This window comes from Scomber japonicus, chromosome 3 (assembly GCF_027409825.1).
Source record: "Scomber japonicus isolate fScoJap1 chromosome 3, fScoJap1.pri, whole genome shotgun sequence".
Lineage (NCBI taxonomy): Eukaryota > Metazoa > Chordata > Actinopteri > Scombriformes > Scombridae > Scomber > Scomber japonicus.
The window spans coordinates 23097327-23116151 of NC_070580.1; the positions used below are offsets into that span (position 1 = coordinate 23097327).

Sequence of the window (18825 nt, forward strand, 5' to 3'; positions counted from 1 at the left end):
ACACACACACACTCAATATCTCCGCATCAACAGACAGAGCTAATAACCAGCCAGGGTTAACTGCCCCAGAGTATCCTGTCGACACTGCTTTTTGTATCTTGATGGGAAGTTTCATCTTTTTTTTCTCTCTCTTTTTTTTTTTTTTTTTTAAAAATCTTTGCATCAAGCTAATTGGTCATAAATCCAAATTGCATGACAAAAGAACAACACAGCATAACATTTTTGAGGACATTTAGAGTTTAGAACTTAGGGAACTGGTGTTGTAACAGTTGATGGTGAAAAAGTACAGAATGATTTCATGTCTCTGAGCTGAGGTTAACAGATGATTATTGTTTTCTTTAGGTTAAGGTCATATAGTATGATACATGCATACATAAGAGTTCTCTGAATGGTGTCAGTGTTCTAGAATGTCCACACATTCCATCCTCAGCTCTCAGAACAGATGTTTTAGAATCAGGACTGATGATAAAAGTTCTAGGATATTTTTTAATAATAACCCAACTGCCAGAGAATTGACTTCCAGAACGTTTAAGTACTCTATAGTGTAAATGTGCTTTCTGTGACAGGTTTAGAGTGGTTTGGACAGCAATGTATGTGGGGGGCTGAGCCTTCAGGAGCTGAGCTTCTGTAAGCCAGGACACGTTCAGCTGCCAATGAAAGTCTTTTGAAAGTCTTGCAGCAACGCCTCCCCCCTCCTCTCAGATTCATTTGATCCTGATTACGATTGGATGTAGTTAGCAGAATGCTAGAAAACACGAGGGAAAAGGGCTAGGTGTCCAGAGGTTTTTGTTTTTCTATTATTATTCTTTCTCATTATCATTTCACTACCACCCTGAAGGTAGGAGGCTCTCTTTCTGCTTTGGCACACACTCCCTACACACTGTAGGAAAATCACTTAATAAAAAATACTTTTTTATAATAGGTAACTATGAGACCATCATTACGCTGTGCGTAACGAATGTACAGAGAAAAAAATCGTAGGTATTTTTTGAGGAACAATTAATTTGTTAATGATATGTAGCTATTTAATTGTTGTTTCCCTGTCCTTATATTGTAATCATTGCATTTTCTTTTTTTTTTTGTGAAAAAAGTTGATCTTTTTTGTTTATAGTTTGTCTTGTTAGAGTAAAGGTTCAAGTGCAGGAACACAGTAAACGTATGAAAACCACAATAAGCCACTGGTCTGTCGGTGACAATCGCTACTTCCATTGGTCCCCCGCTGTTCTGCAATCATTAAACTTTGGTTCCATCATGTGACTTCTGATACATCTGAACAAAAGTTTCACTTATGAGTAAAAACAGTTTATCCTCGTAGAGGTCTCTTGAGCTGTTACTATGTTTTGCATTTATGGGCCATTAATGTTTTTGCCTGTAGCCTTGTGTGTCTTGCTGGCCATTTCCAAATCACCCCCATCGAGTGTTAAATAATATTAAGTCATGGGCTAGCAGGAAGGGAAAATTTCCACCATTGCATGTCAGTAATATAAATTGTGGGGTTTGAAAGTCTTGCAATTGAACCATTTTTAGTCTACAGATGGAAACTGAGCTACAAGTAAAACCATCAATCCTTTTGAGAACATTTGTCAGATTGGTTGAGCTTGCCCAGATCAACAGAACGAAAATACTGAAGATGTAAATCTTCATTTTCGTTCAGATTTCGTTCTAAAGTTCATCTGCTTTGTTGCCAGCCAGTGAGGCTGAGATTATCCAAGTATTACGCAAGCTTAAACTTGCATTGATGTCACAGTTCCCCATCTGCAGAGGCCATTTTGCATCTGTAATGAAGTGAACAACAAGAAATTGTGCAGAAAAATCAAAGGGGAGTCGGTCCTTACTCTGTACCACATTTTCCAGGTCCTTTTTGAAGTGGAAGTAGCATGTACTTAGTGGTAGTAATACTCTGAACTGTAAAAAAAAATGTATCAAGAAAACAGTCAGTGTGTGGCTCTGTGTCTCCTACTAAAAAGGTTTTGGCAGGCCACCTTTTTTGTATGTAAAGTAGCCTTGATGAACAATAAAGTGCTTTTAAACCACACTCTGACTCTGGGCCTCTGTCCTGTTACTACTACTCTGTCCTATTACTGTTTTGATGTGAGAGATGCAGCTAAACTAATCATGTTGTGTGATAAAAGGTATAAAACACTTTTTTACAGGAATAAAAGATGTAAACAGAAATAATAAAGACACATTTTATTACAGTTTTGTTAAGTACTTTAAAGACAGGAATTAGTGCAATGAAACAGCTCTGAGAACAGTCAGAATTATGAAATCAGTCCAAAAAAAATCCAGTTTTATCTCAATTCTGGCCAATTTAGAGTCAAAAATCTGAATTTTTCTTGAATTAAATTGCAAATTCTGAAATGAATCTCTTTTTCTCTCACACTAATCCTCTTCCACAAATATCCAAATGGCTGTAGAGATTAACACTGCATTACACTGAAAAGATTGAACATATTAACAGTTCAGACAAATACAATAAAAAAAGAAACATAAAATGCAAAAACGCATGCATGTACACTCAAACATACCATGAAAATCTTTGTTTTCTGGTGGCTGTTTAATATGAAACTGCAGCTGTATGTTCCAGTTTTCCTGCATTAGCTCTTCTAATCTTCATATCCAAAGCCACAGTTTAGCAGCTGTACATCTCAACATCTGTGTGCAGGTTTCTTTCAAATATTTGCAAAGTAACAAAGCTGGTTTTACTATTAACTGTATGTATTGCAGTCGTCTCCAGTAAACAGATAAAATGGATGGATGGATTTGCTGAGTTGCCTACTGTGTTTTTGTATTTTCATCATTTATCTGAAGCTATTTTCCAAACTGAATGAGTGAGCAGATGAAGTATGCCAGTGTCTTGCCAAAGGACTCTCCAGCAAACCCATTAAATGTGATGATGGAGGGACTGAACCTGTGAGCATTCAATGAAACTTTTTAAGCTTTTGAGACCAAAAAGAAAAAGGTATTTGTGTGTTTTTTCTCAGGGAATTTAAGTGCCACCTAAAAGTTAGTGTAAATCTCAAGTAAACATGACTGATTGACAATCATTGAGTGGTAGAAACAGGTACATTCTGCCTTTAATAATACAGCAGCTTTATACATAAAGTGTGAATTGCTCTCCTTCAAGCTCTGATCCTTTCTGCTGCAACCGTAAAAACATTCACTGGATATTTTAGCAGGAAAAGCGATCTCTGTTCTTTCTTACCGTTGATTATTTTGATCGTATTACTGCTCAGTCCTGAAGGTCAGACTGATGAATGAAGAAGTGGCTCCACAACACTAACAAGAAATTTAAAGCTTTTTAACAACTTTTTTGGAAGTTTTTGGAACGTGCTTGTCTATGAATTTTTACCAGAGCACTTTATGAGCTTGAACCATGTACTTGTGAGATTCTTGGGATTAAAAAACAAACAAAAAAAGAAACAGAAACATGAATTGGAGTGTCCAGTCCTTCAGACGCTCAAGACTTGTTCCTTCAAGTCCCTCAGATGCTCTCGTCGTCGCTCATATCCCAAATCTGTTTAGAAAAAAACACAACCGAAAAGAAATGTTAGAAAAATATAAAGGTCATTATTTTGTCTATGAAATAACGGTAGCAGTTTGATTTTTGTGGATTTCAGCTGCAACCTTGTGCTCCTCAGATGGAGTTTGTTTATTAAGATCTGGTTTACAGCTCTGGAAAAAAACTAGTATGTGGACCTCGAGCCTTTCCAAAGTCAAATATTAACTTTTGGTAATTGGTAAATGGACTGCATTGGTATCAGCACCTTTCTAGTCTTTTTTTAGATTAGTGAATATGTACAGTATGTATATAGTATGTATATATAGTCACAACATCAATGGAAAATTTCCTTCAACATGTATAATCCAATGCAAAATAATAAGAGCTCTGAGAAGCTGCTTCATTAATGGCAATTAAGATTTGATTAAATAAAAAAAGAAAACAGATGAAACAGGTAAACAGGAAACATATGAAGTGGAAACAAAATGCTCTTTAGAGAACATACAGCGAGCCTCATTTCTCCGCTTTAGGTGCCAATTGTATAATAACTTTGAAAATAATTACTCACAATCACAGCTAAGAGGTTTCTTACCAGGAAGTGACAGCAGCATGTGACTCACACACATACGCACACATACCCCCCCCCCCCCCCCGCCCCCCACACACACACATATGCACAGAGGAACCTCCTTTGCAGTACTGTGTCAGTAAACAACAGTGGCCTTCTCATGGCAGCAGATTCTTCACATTCTCTCTCTGTAAGACGTAATTCACATACCTCTAACACTGTCTGGAATGTTACACACACATGGCTTTCAGTGAGGTCAACACACACACACACACATGGACACACACACACTTTTGACACAGACATGCTGCATTCCTTGGAAAGCGCTGCTTCACAACTGAGCTGAAATGTGAATTCCAGTGCAAAAACTCAAACCCAGTGAGACTGAGAAGCTCAAATAAACACCCAATAATCCCAACGATAACAGATTTAAAAAAATATATAAATATATAATTTTGCCCATTTTTATGCCTTTGTTAGGTAGCGACAGCAGACACATGAGGGGATATGAGGGTAGAGCGAGATGGGAGGGACTTGCAACACATGGTCCATTGACGGAGAAGAAATTAAAACTATGATCCCATAAAATGTACATGTCACCCTGATTTTTCTTCTTTCTAAATATTGAAACATTTGTGTTTGTGAAGAAAGGCCAGAGTACAAAGAGAAAAGAGAGACTATAATTACACATATCATTATAGAGAGTGCTGTGTGCTGAGGCCCTGCATGACTTCAGCAGTGTGAAGGGAACAACACAACACGGAGGGGACATGCTCAATACCATTTCTTCTCAAAGTACAGTCCTGGTCATCAATACTATGCATCAATAGCTCTATGTGATATGGCGGAGTTGTGTATGAAACAATCAATATAATACATTCAACTCTAAGTACACATATCAATGCATGTCAGGCTCATTACGACAGGAATGAACCTATTGTGACAAATATCCACGAGGTCATGCTCACAAAGAGCTACAAAAACTATTAACTAAACTCATTACTGATGCATTTTGGCTGAACTGGAATTGGAATAAAAAAGGCTCAAGGTAACATATGTTGGTATGACTACTGTTAAATCCCCCGTGAAGTCTGTTTCTGTATGTAAATATGTGTGAATTCATGAGGAGCAAAAGCAGAGGTGCAAATGTGGAATTAAAGGAATAAAGTTGGAACTTGTTAAGGAATAGTTCAAATTTACTTATTTGCTTTCTTCCTAAAAGTGAGATGAGATGATTGATACCACTCTCAAGTCTGTGCACGAAGAACAGAGCTGGAGAGAGGACGTTGTTAGATTAGCTTATTATAGAGACTGGAAGCTGGGAGGAAACAGCTAGCTTCAAAGTGGAAAATAAACCCCCAACCGATACCTCTGAAGCTCATATTATAACACATTGTATGTCATTTGTTTTATCCATACATCAACACAAAGCCAAACTGTGGTTTGAGGGGGAGTTTTGCTCTGTAACTGCTTGCTGGGTGCAGTGCAAAGCTTTCACAGTCTTGTTATCACTGTGCAGTTAGCAGGTCTGGTAGTGACACACATTATACTAATGCCTGAGCTTCCTGGCTGTATCAAGGACCCAGACATAGGGTAAGGATAACCATTGTCAAAAACAGTCACAAATAAAAATGAATGAGCTATAACATGGCACAAGTCACTTTGGACACTTTAAGCTAGACTGCCGTCACACTTAAGGCACATGGCGAATATTAAATTAATCAAGTTTAAACATTTTTGCTTCTAGGGAAAATCTATATCTAAACTTTACTGATCCCCGGGGGAAAATTCACATTTAGTTATCTAAATTACACAATAAACCAATTGAAAACAAGCCATGAATCAGGATCTTGAGCTAACAAATGAAGTTAGCAACGGAATAAATTGAATAAACCAAATCAAGTATTTTCCATGTTTTTTTCCACCCTCTTTGGCATTCATCAATTTCAAACAATTAGGTTTTAAGCACTTTGCGCACAGTAATTGTGAATCTCGTGTGGCAAAAGTCAGAGGTGCCAGTACTTTAAGAGGGAACCCTGCAAAAACGTGTCTAACCTGTTCTGCAGCATGATAACCTGAACAACAGTCTACTATCCCACATACTGAAAGCAGTGTTGTTTCAGTCTTACATCTCTATAGTGTTCATTAGTGTAACTTCAGGAGTATAGTTGGAGAGTTTCAGAGCAGTGTGGAGAATCGGGGACAAATTCATATCAAAGCTGGACGCTCTGCATTTCTGCTCCACTGCTGCTGGGGAGTGAGCATCAAAAGGACAGCAAGCAAAGAGCTCTTTGAAACCGAGCGACACTGGAGCCCCTCTCTGGACGGCTGCCATGCTGCACTGATGGCATGTGTGTGTGTGTGAGTGTGTGTGTGTCTGTGTGTGTTTTGAGGAATCTTTTGTGCAAAATGAAAGGGGGGAGGTGGGGGATCTGAAGGGGGAGACCTTATGTAACGTGAATAGCTCTGGCAAACTGAAGCCAACAACTTTACTACACTCTTTCAAACACTGTTGAATACTTGGGATGTTTCTCAACCATTAACCTCTGTTGCTGCAATACATAAGTAGATTTCTGTAAAGCCCAGATCAAAATAAATTACTTCTCAGCTCAGACTAATTAGGGAGCTTAGCGAACTTCTTTTTATTCAGTGGTAACAAATAAAAGCAAGCCTGGATGTAAACCAGTGACAACAAGAAATCAAAATGTAAAGCTCCATCTATTTTAAGAAGGCTTGAATAAATCCTGAAACCAAAACAACACATTTTCCCACATATTCAGGACAACATACAACATGGACAAACATGGAGAAAAGCCACATAAAGAAAACTATATCCCCTTGATTTGACGAGTGGGTAATGTTATTTGACGATATTATTAGGTCTTCTAGGTACTGTTGATCAGATAAAACAAGACACAATCTTAGCTTAGCAACCAGGTGTGCCAGACCTGTCAAGCTTTGTATTTCTTGACATATTGAAGCAGTGTGTATGGACCAGTAGTTAACGTAATATTCTATACATAAGGAGTTTGGAGAGCGGCTTCTCTTTTTTCAGCCTTTCCAAAATACAGAACTGTTTAGAGAGTTTATCAGCTCTATCGTTAGCCGCAAATGTTACCAAGTCCAGCTAACTAGCTTAATAACAGCAGTAACTGAGCCAAGCATTATTTTATTCTTTCTCTGACATGTCCATCAGTCCTCATCTTCAGTTTTCTCTTGTATTATGAATAATAAAGTATAAATATAAACACTGTATTGTTTATCCAAAAGTGTACGCTAAGCCTCTAAACTGGGTTATGCTAGAATGAAATATGAGACACATCCTACATTTTTGCATATAACACTAGGACTAACTTCCTCTTCACTGTAATACAAAAAAATACCTGTTTCTTTATTTGCATGTCTTCTACATCAACTGGTAAAAATGCCTGGAACATACCTCAATATCATATGTTTAGCTGTCAGGTGCATCATTTGAGAGCCATTTACGGGATTCTCATTTTAAAACTAGATTCAACTCAAATAATAGAGTAAAATAGACAGTAAAGCAGTGTATGTTTTAGGATTTGTCTACCTTGTGACAAGTCGCTATCACGGTAACAGTGTTGAATATTGATTATGTAACATAACCATGTAGTTAGAGTATATTGCGAAAATGGCCACATATATGATAATATTCCCTGACTAATGGTGTTACACCAGATGTAACAGAGTCCAGGTGTAGCTCCCACTATTTTGCAGTGTATTTTCAGTTTATGAGTTAATTAATAAGTTAATTGTAACAATTTGGTCTCCTAAAACGTCTTGTTCAGTCTTTTACTGCAGTAAAAGACCCTCTATGGAGTAGGCTGTTCAGTTTTTCTGGTAAGTACATTTAGTTTTTATAGTTTTAAGCCTGTTTTTGCTCGTTAGTGTTAGCATTAGCATTATCTGAATTCACCACAGATTGTGAATTCACTGTGCTAACCAAGCTAGCAGTTAGCACTAGGGTCTGCTCCTCTCTCTCATCCCAATATGGTCACTTCTGCCTCCAGAAATCAGGTGCCCATGGTCACATTCAAGATGGTGACTGTCAAATCACTAAACTCAAGGCTTTCAAACGGCAGTCCACAAACCAGTGGGTGATGTAATTTGTTTCACAATAGCAACAGTACAAAGAAACTGTGATGGCTATTTTCCACTATTTTAAAGAGCAGACATATGAAAATAATTTAAAAATAAATCAATAATGAAACTGATGAATAGTTGCAACCCAAGCTTGGTTTTTATTTGTCCAAACTGGTTGACCCCCACACCACAAACCTCTACACAAACACAAACAACACACCATGACAGCGCCTCAAAGGGATTGGCAGGAACACAATCGACTACACATCTTTAACTTTGAAGCAGCCTTATCGCTTCAGGACTTGAATCACTGCAGGTTAAAAAAAAAGGCTTGCTGGATGTTTCATGAAGTCCAACGTAAGCCGCATGTAATCATTGTGTGAATGTGTTTGTGTTTGTAATCAGTTGGGCTCCAGCTGATATGACAAGTATAATCCTGGCTAGTTGTTGAAACGAGCCCCGGATCTGATCAGATAGAGGAGGTTTTAGCTGGAAGCCGAGGCAGCCGGATTCACAGCCAACTCTCTGCTGCTGCTGATTATTGTTCCCCAACAAATACAACACACGCCTCAGCATGAGGGTCTTTAGTGATATTTACCACTCTGCAGGCCCAGGTCAAAGTGCTGCTTCTGGAAAAGTATATTTGCTCACATGCACTGAACAGTTCATGAAGAAGGAACTTCTCAGATCACTGACTTCAATGGTATAACCCGTTTTAGGCAGATGGCTCAGGATTGTTGCTCTTAAATTTAGCTGATTTAAAATACTGAGACTACTTACAGGAGCACATCCTACTGTAAGTGTGGGTGGCCCCAGTGGGAATCCAACCTCTAAACCTATTCAACTAGGCAGCGCTACACACAGCCACTGATGGGCTTTGCTATTAAACACACATCTGCTTTACATATAAGAACTGACACCAAAGAACAAAGTCAAACTTTCATCATGGAGACTGGCTCCATCTGATATGCAATTAGTGGACCACACAGAGTGACGTGGTTTATGGCTGCTGGATACAACAGTGACTGTGTGCTGCTTGTTTAGGAAGAAAGTGAGGAAATCCAGTCTAACTACTTCTCTGTTTCATTACCGTGATCTCAGAGAGTTTGCTATTGAAACTGTATTTGTCACCCAGGTTGCTCACTGGAGAGATACTGCAGCTTAAGCTTCTTTCAGACAGAAAAATCAGAACAAAGCTGAATTCATCTATCTCTTAAATGCCTTTGTGTTACTCAGACATACTGTAGATGCACTTTATATAAATGACTGTTACAAGTTGATTCAGAGACAGAAAGAGCCACAATAAAAAAGGGATATTTGGCACTTGATTGCACTACTCAATTTAGGAAAGAAGAGTGTGTTTAGTTGTCAGGATGCATTAGGGATGGATTCTAAAACAAAATATTCTGTTGAAACCTAAATTAAGGACTCCACTTCTTTTCCAGTGGATCCTCTAATTATTTCAGAAATTTCATCACCTTTGTTGGAAAATTCATACTTTATGATCTCTGACGAGTTGGGACTTGAATTTGCATTTGCTCTTATGCTGTATTCACTAAAGTTTTGCTGGATATGAATGAATGGCAGTAGACAAGTTAAGGAGTCAGCACTGGTCTGATTATTATTGAGGTTCAACACATTTTTGTTTTTCACCTGTTTTCACTGCACATGACTGCTGACATGACAAGAATGTCCTCAACAGAGTTTTGTGCATTTTTTAAAACTGAGTTTATTTTTCTTTATGCATAAGAGATTAAAATGAAGGGATATACCTATTGGAGTGCTCCTAAAAAGGTGGAAGATATTCATTGACTCATCCTCTATATTCAACCATCTGCTGCCTCAGACTTTACTGTTTGTTAAGCTGAATATATTCAGTTCAGACATGTGTCATGTTGGAAGTGTCACAGACATCCTATTACATTTGACCCAAGTAAGACTGACTTTTATGTAAAAGTGATTGGATGTGCTGGGAAACTGATGTAAAATTGCTTACAATGCAAAGTGTATGTCTTAAATGGTCTTTATTCAGACACCACAGCAGATTAAAACTCACACAGGAGCTGAAAGAGACTCAAACATTCACTGTGATTGGAGCAAATAGAGAACCTTTCAAGTCCTAATATCACAAATTGAAGCTTTGGCAGAAAGTTGTTTATATTCAGCATTAATACATTTCATAAAATAATGAATCATTTCGCAAAGATGTCTCAAGTAGTTAAATATGTAAATATGACAGTGTTTTAAACTAATAAAGCAGGACTTTTATCAATAGACTTTTACTGTTTCATCCTTAAATTTCATCATTAACTTCAGTGGAACCAAAACTCTGAGCTATAAAATGATGGCACCATGGGCACCAGGCAATTAGTTCAAACTTCACAAAGGAGTGTTGGCCATGGAAATTCTTGTTTCCTCTAACAAATGATGTAACATCTGTTAGCCAGGGGGATGCATTTGATGATTTATGTTAATGAGCGAGGGGGGGTGCTTCCCCTTTCATCCATCTTATAAGACCCCTGAGGGAAGGTTTTACACGGCGGAAGGGGAGGGGGGGGGGCACATATCTTCTTTTATAATCCAAGCAGAGATGCACTTGTTGGGAAATAAATACACAACACTAACCCTAAACCCTAACCCTAACCCTAACCATTTAAAAATAACATTCTGCTCAAAACTGTTTGGTGATTGCTGAATGTTTTCACATTTCAGATCTCATGTCTCATTTTTTTCATCTAATTTTTCTTCACAGCTTCACTTTCTCTTTTTCTGTACCTTTCTTTTCATTCTCTCCTGGCTGACCTCTCTGCATTCATCATGGCAGAACTCACAATACCCACAAAACAAACTGCTCTGGAAATGACCTAAACAGCAACAAAAAACAATGGCAGGTGTGAGTGTTGACCTCATGATGCTAAAACAGTTTTGCAGCCATAGTTAAAATGTCCACTCATGTGCATGTGCATAACCACACACACACACACACACACACACACACACACACACACACACAATGAGCACACACAAACACACAGATGGGTGATTGAGGTAAATAAATAATGCAGTTTGGGTGTAGCCTCTCTGAGGATTCAGTTTCTTGCATGTTGGAGTATTCAGCTGTGAAACAGCAACACTTTGAAGCACAAAAGATGTGATAAGGTCTACAGTCACCTGAGGGTAAAACCTTTATCTGGTTTGGCTGGAACCTGAACCATTATCGAGGATAAAAAAGTTTTTAAAAGGTCCTTTTAATCTTAACTTTGGGCTTCAAACTATGTAATAGTGTGTGAAAATACAACAGATAAAAAGAGTTAGATTGAGTTTTTGGGGTTTATTGTCGAATGGGAGCACTGAGATTCTTTTTACTTGTGATTGGATTTATTCATGTAGCAGACAATCATTCCAAGGATTCTGTTGAGGCACTGTGTTAAGGGACCTTTAGAGTTTATAACAACAACAATCATGTAAGTCTATTGCAAGTCACACTGTGCGAGACGGCACAAATACAATCTTTGCTGTAATCTGTGTGAGACTGTGCAATATCAATTTGAACATGTCAGATGTGTGATGAATCTGTGGTGAATCGTAGCACTACTTTGTAAATAGAAAAACAGTAAATGAAAACAGAAGCACGTCATCAGCTTGTGTCATCCATCTGAGCTGCTCATACATTTTGTAAATGCAGCAAAGTCACAAAAATGTCGTTTTCGTTTTTAAACATATATACATGTTAGAAAATAACAGCTGTAACATGTGAAAAGAATGTATGAAATACTGAACTGTGAAGTTAGAGCATTACATTTTTCACCATTTCTGTGTCCAGGACTTTTTAAAGGGGAATTGAAAGAGAAACCAGAGAAATGAGTGATGTTAAAAGCACAACAATAAAAAACAAAATTCAACATAACAATCATTGGTCATGGATCGCTTGTTAACTGTTTTTACTGAAACAAAAATGTCCATATTTACCTACAAAGTATGTGTCAATTTATTCTTACTTCACAGAGACTTTAAAGTTCTGATACAGGTGGTCTTTCAGATTTCATCATGTTTCTCTCATGATTATGAACTTTCCACTCTGACAGCTCAAAATCACACACCATAAAGGACTCTTTAATAAGGTGCATACTTTGAATTATTATTAGTTGTTGGTTGTTTTTTTTGCTGTGATAGCACATTGAGATTGAGTTGCACTTGACAACATACGCAAAAATAAAATTTTCGAAATATTTTTTATTTTTATCTTGTTTTCCTCTTCTCACTAAATGCATTCCAGTCACTGCTTTGTGTGGCTATCATCACGTCTGCATAAAGTACCAAATGGAAGTTCAGGGACCATTGTCTTTCCTGCTCTACTACTATACTTTTTCAGGCAGCAGGACAGAACGGCCTGAGAAATCACCCATCCCTGGACACCCTGTCCAGCTGAAGCAGCACCTGTCACTGGGGTGGAAAAGCTGCATGTCATCTGTAGTAATCCTCATTACTGGCCTGTTAGGGTCATGTGGCTTTGCAAAAACATCTTCAGAAGGCAGCAGATCTCAGTGATTCACTTCTAGTTCAATCTGTGCATAACTCCTAGGTGTGTTGGCCCCTCAAGTTTAGCATATTTACCAATTTACATAATGTCTTGGCATCCTCTATACAGAGGCCCTGGTGCTACCAACTCAAGTAATTGTTTGAAAATGTTACCATTGTGTGTGAAATGGATTTTTGGTTGTTATTAAAATGTAGATTTCTACATTCATCACCTGAAGTGCAAGAGGCTGGTAGTTTCAAAAGAGAGTGCACTTTGAATTTCTATCCTGGAAATCTTCCTTTAATGAAAGAGTCTCAGAACAGAAAAATGCACCAGAGGCACTTGAGAGGTTAGTGTCCTCAAGGCTAACCGATGAAGAAAAAGAAGTGGTATGTAGTATGTAGAGCTAATTATAGAGAGATAATTGTTGTATGACAAATAAAAAATAATGTGAGAGGGATGCACAACAGGCTGGGAACTAGTCTATTTAAGGTCCTTAATTATTCAGTAGTGTGCTATTTCTAATCTATTACTGCTCATGCACAATTTATAGGGAAACCTTGCTGGAAATGTAATTGGTTAAATAAATATTCAGACCTAATCTTGGTCTGGGAAGACTGTGTCATGTTCCAGTAAAACGATCAGCTGGGATTAAGAGTGTTAAACCTATTTTATCTTCATCTCCTTTTCCAGTAACACACTTAAATAATCACACACACACACGTAAAGGCACATGCAGCATATATACACAGACGCTGGCAAGTGCATGTGCATACCCAATCTGAGCAGAGAAAATGACCTCATGAGGCCCGGTGTAACACCAACTGCTACTGGAGCACGCTGCATTCCCAACTACATTCCTGAATTCCCCTCTGACATTCCTGCACAATGTGGCGGGAATTTGCAGCGTGGTGGTTTCACCGGCAGAGAGACAGTTTAAAATAGGGTGAAAAAGTAAAAGGTCAATGCCCTTCTAAGTCAATGAAAATAAGAGTGCTGTGACGAGAGTCTCTGTGTCTAATATGCATGAGTGAAGGAGAGAGGGAGACAGACTGCTGTGACTCTTCTCGGCATGTTTTAATTAGACTATAATAATGGAACACTTGATTGTTGTTGATGTTGTTATTGTCTTGTTTATTATATGTATATATATATATATATATATATATATATATATTTCTATAAACATTAATATGATCTTTCTTTTTATTATTGCTTTGCATGCAATATTAACAATTTTCAACAATCTTGCAATCATTTTAGGGTGTCCAGGGTATTCTGGTGCATTTACAGCAACATTTATCAACGTGCATCGTCTCTGTTAAAGAAATCAATAAAAACATTCAAGTATAAAATATTGTCATATTATCATCTAACTAAGTACTTTCCTTGAATGTCACGAGCCTGCAGCTGCTTCACAGTGAAAAAACTTACAGTGACGTCTCACTTTAGACTTTCTCAGATTTTGCATTAGAGCAGGTGCAGGAACATGACAACAACAGAAATAAGGGTCTTGTCTATTTGCACAGAATATAAATATTTTACATCTGGTTTTAATTGGAAAAACTTGTGAAAAAGGAATGGCCTTCATACCCACTTCATTACCAGATTTATGAAAATATAAGCCAACTATTGCAACCTTAGCAGTGTGTTGATTGTATAAATTCATGTTGCAATAATGACAAAGTTACATTGTGCAGTCCAAACAGCAGTGTGTTTATCAGTGATGGTTTCCAGAGTAGAGTAAAATCTAACTGATATAACTTTAAATTTCTATGTATTTTGTCCCTGAGGCAGAAAGAAAACATCTATCAGACAGCTAGAGCCATGTGCTTTCACAGATGACAAGGACTATTTTCTTTGTTTTTTTTAAAAGGAAATCATACTCAAGACAACTTTTATACAAACAACTAGCATTTTTTTTATGTGTGTGTGTTAAAAAAAATGTGTACTGTATGTAGATTCTCATGCCTGCGTTTCATATAAAAAAGAGCCCCAACTTGCCTCTAATATGATTAATCTGTCAAAACATTCCCACTGTGATGTGACATGACTGCCTTTGTATGCTGCTTATTTAGGCCTTCATTTGCTCCTCATCATCACTTCAGGCTATCCAACAGTAAAAAAACAACATACTACTGAAGGACTCTAAATCTCCTAATTCCTTCTGTTTAATAAAGTAATGTCTCCAGGCAGTATATTCAGTTCCACACAATAAACAGAGCTTTTGGCTAATATTGTTTGGCAGTAAAAACACTAATTTGATGAAGTAGTTCCAGATGCTATAGTGGAATACAAGATGTTGGGGACTGTGTGATCCCGATTCGATGATGTAGATGTGTCAGATGTAAACATAGGAATAGTTACTCAAAACTAGGGGCAGACCTCAAAACGAGCCACAAAGACAAGACACCCAACACACAACTACGACTTTTACAAACATGCACAGATTGTTGGTGTTGGCTGTAAAGAGCACAAGCTGAACAACTGAGTAGACAGAGGAAAGCAAACTAGACTAGAGGGACATGGTATAGGGCTGCAACTAATGATTTCATTATCAACTCAGCTACTGACTAGTTTTTTTATCAAATGTTGAAAAGTAGTGAAAAACTGTCCTTTAAGTTCCCAGAGCCAAATATAACATCTTCATATATCTTAATTTGTATGACCCACACTTCAAACCCCCCCCCCCCCAAAATATTCAGTTTATAATGATTTAAAACAGAAAACCTGAAAATCTTCCAATTTCAAAAGCTGGAATCAAATGTTGTGTGGTGTTTTTCACCTGAAACATCACACACACACATTTAATCAATTATTAAAACTGCTACAGATTATTTTTCTTTCTATGGACTAATAGATTAATGGATTCATTATTCAAACTCCAGTATGACAAGATTCATGTTTTATGTGATCTAACAGGTTGGTTGCAGTGTCCCTGTACCAAATCAAAAATGAACACCAATCATTTAGTCTGTTGCGTCATGCTGTAGTTTGTATGGAAAAGGTGAAAAAACAAAAGGCAAAAAAAAAAAAAAACTTGGACGAGATGGATGAATAGACTTGGGTTTTGTTGTGAAACTTGTGACATTCATGGAAAATTACAATATTTTCCTCTTTGCTTGCCTTTTATGGAAATGTTTTTCTCCATTACATGACATTGACATTTCTAAAAATCGAACATTTTAAAAATAATCATGAAAAAACAACCGGAAGTAACTGGATCAGAGTCTCCTGCCAAAAAACAAACATGCATTATCCAGACTTTTTCCACTTCAAGTGATTCGACTGTACATTAATGCAGCACGTCAGGAGTGAGAGAACAGAGATTTAGGTTTCCTTATTTACCCCCCTGTGTTTTAAATGATCATTCTGTGTTCTTTCCTGCAGTGATCCTCTGTGTTCTCTCTGGTGTCCTCATTGTTCCAGGCCTTCAGCTCTCAGGGGGGAACACAGTGAACCGATATGTGTGTGCGTGTGTGTGTGTGTAAGCGTGTTTGTGTGTGCATGGATACACTGGGACTTGAGACGGGAAGAGGAAGAGGAGGTGGGTGGAGACGGGAAGAGGAGGAGCACCTTCTAACCTAACCTGCCCTCTTACTAACACGTCCTGTCCATTGACTTAGATTAAAAAGTGACCTACACACCCACATCCAGCACAAAAGCCATTAACTATGACTTCATATGACTTTTAACAACTGTCTGATCTCATGTGGGATACTCCATACTTACGTAGATCCTTCCACATAATTCACACGTTAAATGTGCTAGTATCTAAACTGATGAAGTTGAAATAAACAATTCATTATTAATAATTAACTATCAGTTCTTTGTTCCTGAACCCTTCTTTCCAATTGTGTACCACATAAAAGCATAAAAGTGTAAAAGCTTAAAAGCATGGTTCACCAGGGCAGTTTGGTAAAAATTCAATAAATGTGAATTGCAACTTTCTTTTAATTTCATGAAATGACAGTCATTACTTTTCAAAGGCTATAGACCTTTTCTGGCATTGAACAACTGAGGCAGGCTACAGCGGACAGAGAAAAAACTTCAATATAGTTCTGAACAAAGATGATTATCATTTCAAATAATGTGTCAGGCTTTTTTTTTTTATTTGGTCAACAAATCCAACAACTAGACAGAACCAAAAAAGCAATCATCCTTCTCTCAGTACTGTATTTGCCAACTTCGACCCTGTTTGCATCTCTCAACCCTAAACCCATTGATTCCTCAACATATATATATCACTGAAAACAGGTCACAAATATATATAATTTCTTTTTCTAAAAAAAAAAAGAAGTAATTTTACAGCTGTTTACTCAAACACAAGGTTGCAGGAAATATAACAAAATAAGTGACAGGAGGCAGAGGGGAGATAAAAAGGGAGAGGGTGAATGACAGGGGACGAGGGGTGGGGGGTGGGGAGTAATATCCGAGGGAAAGTGAAGGATAACATGGGGAGTGAAAGTGGTCCGACACTGGATAAAAGAGGAAAGACGTGGTTTAGAGAAGCTTTGGTGGGAACAGAGTTGGTGTGTAGGTCCCAGCTGAGGTCACGTCCCCTGCCTGTGTTTTCATAAACTCCTGAGTCTCGGGGTAATCAAACAAAGCAAACCGGCCCAGATAGCAAACCTTGGAACCAAACCTCATAACAGAGAAAAGACAAACCAAGAAGTGATGCAGCATCCCGTTTTCCCTCCTTTTCCACTTTCCTAGTAAAAGGATGAACGTTCACCCCTTTTTCCTCTTTTTCTATTTTTTACTCAATATCAGTCAGAGTCCACCACCACCACCACCACCACCACCCCCCCCCCCCTTATGCTCTTTTTCTCTCAGAGTCATAAAGGCCAGCTACAACAACAAATGCAGTCTCTCTCGGCTGGGTGTGGCGGCCTGTGGAGCAACAGCTGGGTCCTGTTGTTTCTCCTGAGACACCGACTGACCGCTCACCCTCGTTTTCAGGACAGCTCTCCCCTCCATGTCCTTAACTTTTCCTTAAATATTTAGCCTATTTGCTCTCACTTATTCAGGTCAGGATTGCTTCCATTTCTAGGGGCAACTCTTATCTGCCTTTCCTCCAAAATGTTCAGTTTTCTCCTTTTAGGTACTGCTGTTAAACTTTCTTTGTCAAACAGCTGACATATCCCACCTCTCTTAAAGCCTTCTTTCTTAAAAAGTTTAGATTTTCTCTCGCTCCATCTGACTCACTCTGCTTTTCTGTTCATTCTCTCACTTAATCTGTCAAGATCCCGTCTCCCTCTTCCTTTCCCTCTTCCTCTGTATCTCCCCCCTAGTCCACATTTCCTGTGCACTAGAAAAGGTTATCATCACATTGTCTGAGTCATAGAAGTGTTTCATAACTCAATACTACCAAAATTAATTACCCATTGAATCATACTGTAGATATTTACTTGTTACTACAAGATTATTTAAGTATAAAATTATGAAAAACTTTTATTTCCCGTAAAAAAAAAGATTAAAACATATTTCTTTGTATAACAATTGCTGTTAAATAAATAGCCTGAGCAGCTTGAAGCCTCTATTTTCTTCAGCCACCATTGCCTCTGCTGTGACATTAGTGTGTGCGTGTTTGCAACCAGTATAAAATCTAATGAAGTGTTTTGAGCATGCAACTAACCAAATGGCAATAACAGATCAACTTCAGAGGCGGTGTGTATGTGTGTGTGCTGCCAGTTGAGACCTGCCCTCGGTTTAATTAGAAGTGTGAGTCAAAGCCAACTTACGTGTGGTCAGAGGAGCAATCAAACACTAGTGGAGCCCCATGGGCACACGCACAAACACACACACATGTAGACAGTCATCCACATACACGTACAGACACACACATCATGTAATCAGTCTCTCTTTCTTCTTCTTTCTTTCAGTGTGTTGTTTTAAAGAACCTCAGTTCTTAAAGAGACTGAGGGCTGATGAACTACCCAATCTTTATGAAACAACAAGCCTGAACACACACACACACACACACACACACACACACACACACACACACACACACACGAGCAAAGTGCCTTGCAAACCACAGATGAGGCTATCTTTTGATCTGATGCTAAGAACACCAGACAGTCACAGTCTTTCATTACAAAGACCTGCTCACTGTGCTAATCAATC

General features: G+C 38.1%; 1 protein-coding gene across 3 annotated transcripts in view; it reads right to left on the minus strand.

Annotated features, from left to right (window-relative positions):
- Positions 1-2203: 2203 nt before the first annotated feature.
- The window catches only part of atg7 (ATG7 autophagy related 7 homolog (S. cerevisiae)), a 63746-nt gene continuing 47124 nt past the window's right edge, over positions 2204-18825 (minus strand). For all 3 annotated transcript variants that reach the window (XM_053315160.1, XM_053315159.1, XM_053315158.1), the window contains one exon: positions 2204-3517. In XM_053315160.1, coding sequence (XP_053171135.1) covers positions 3485-3517 — 33 coding nt within the window. In that variant the 3' untranslated portion in view covers positions 2204-3484. The remainder of the gene's footprint in view (positions 3518-18825) is intronic.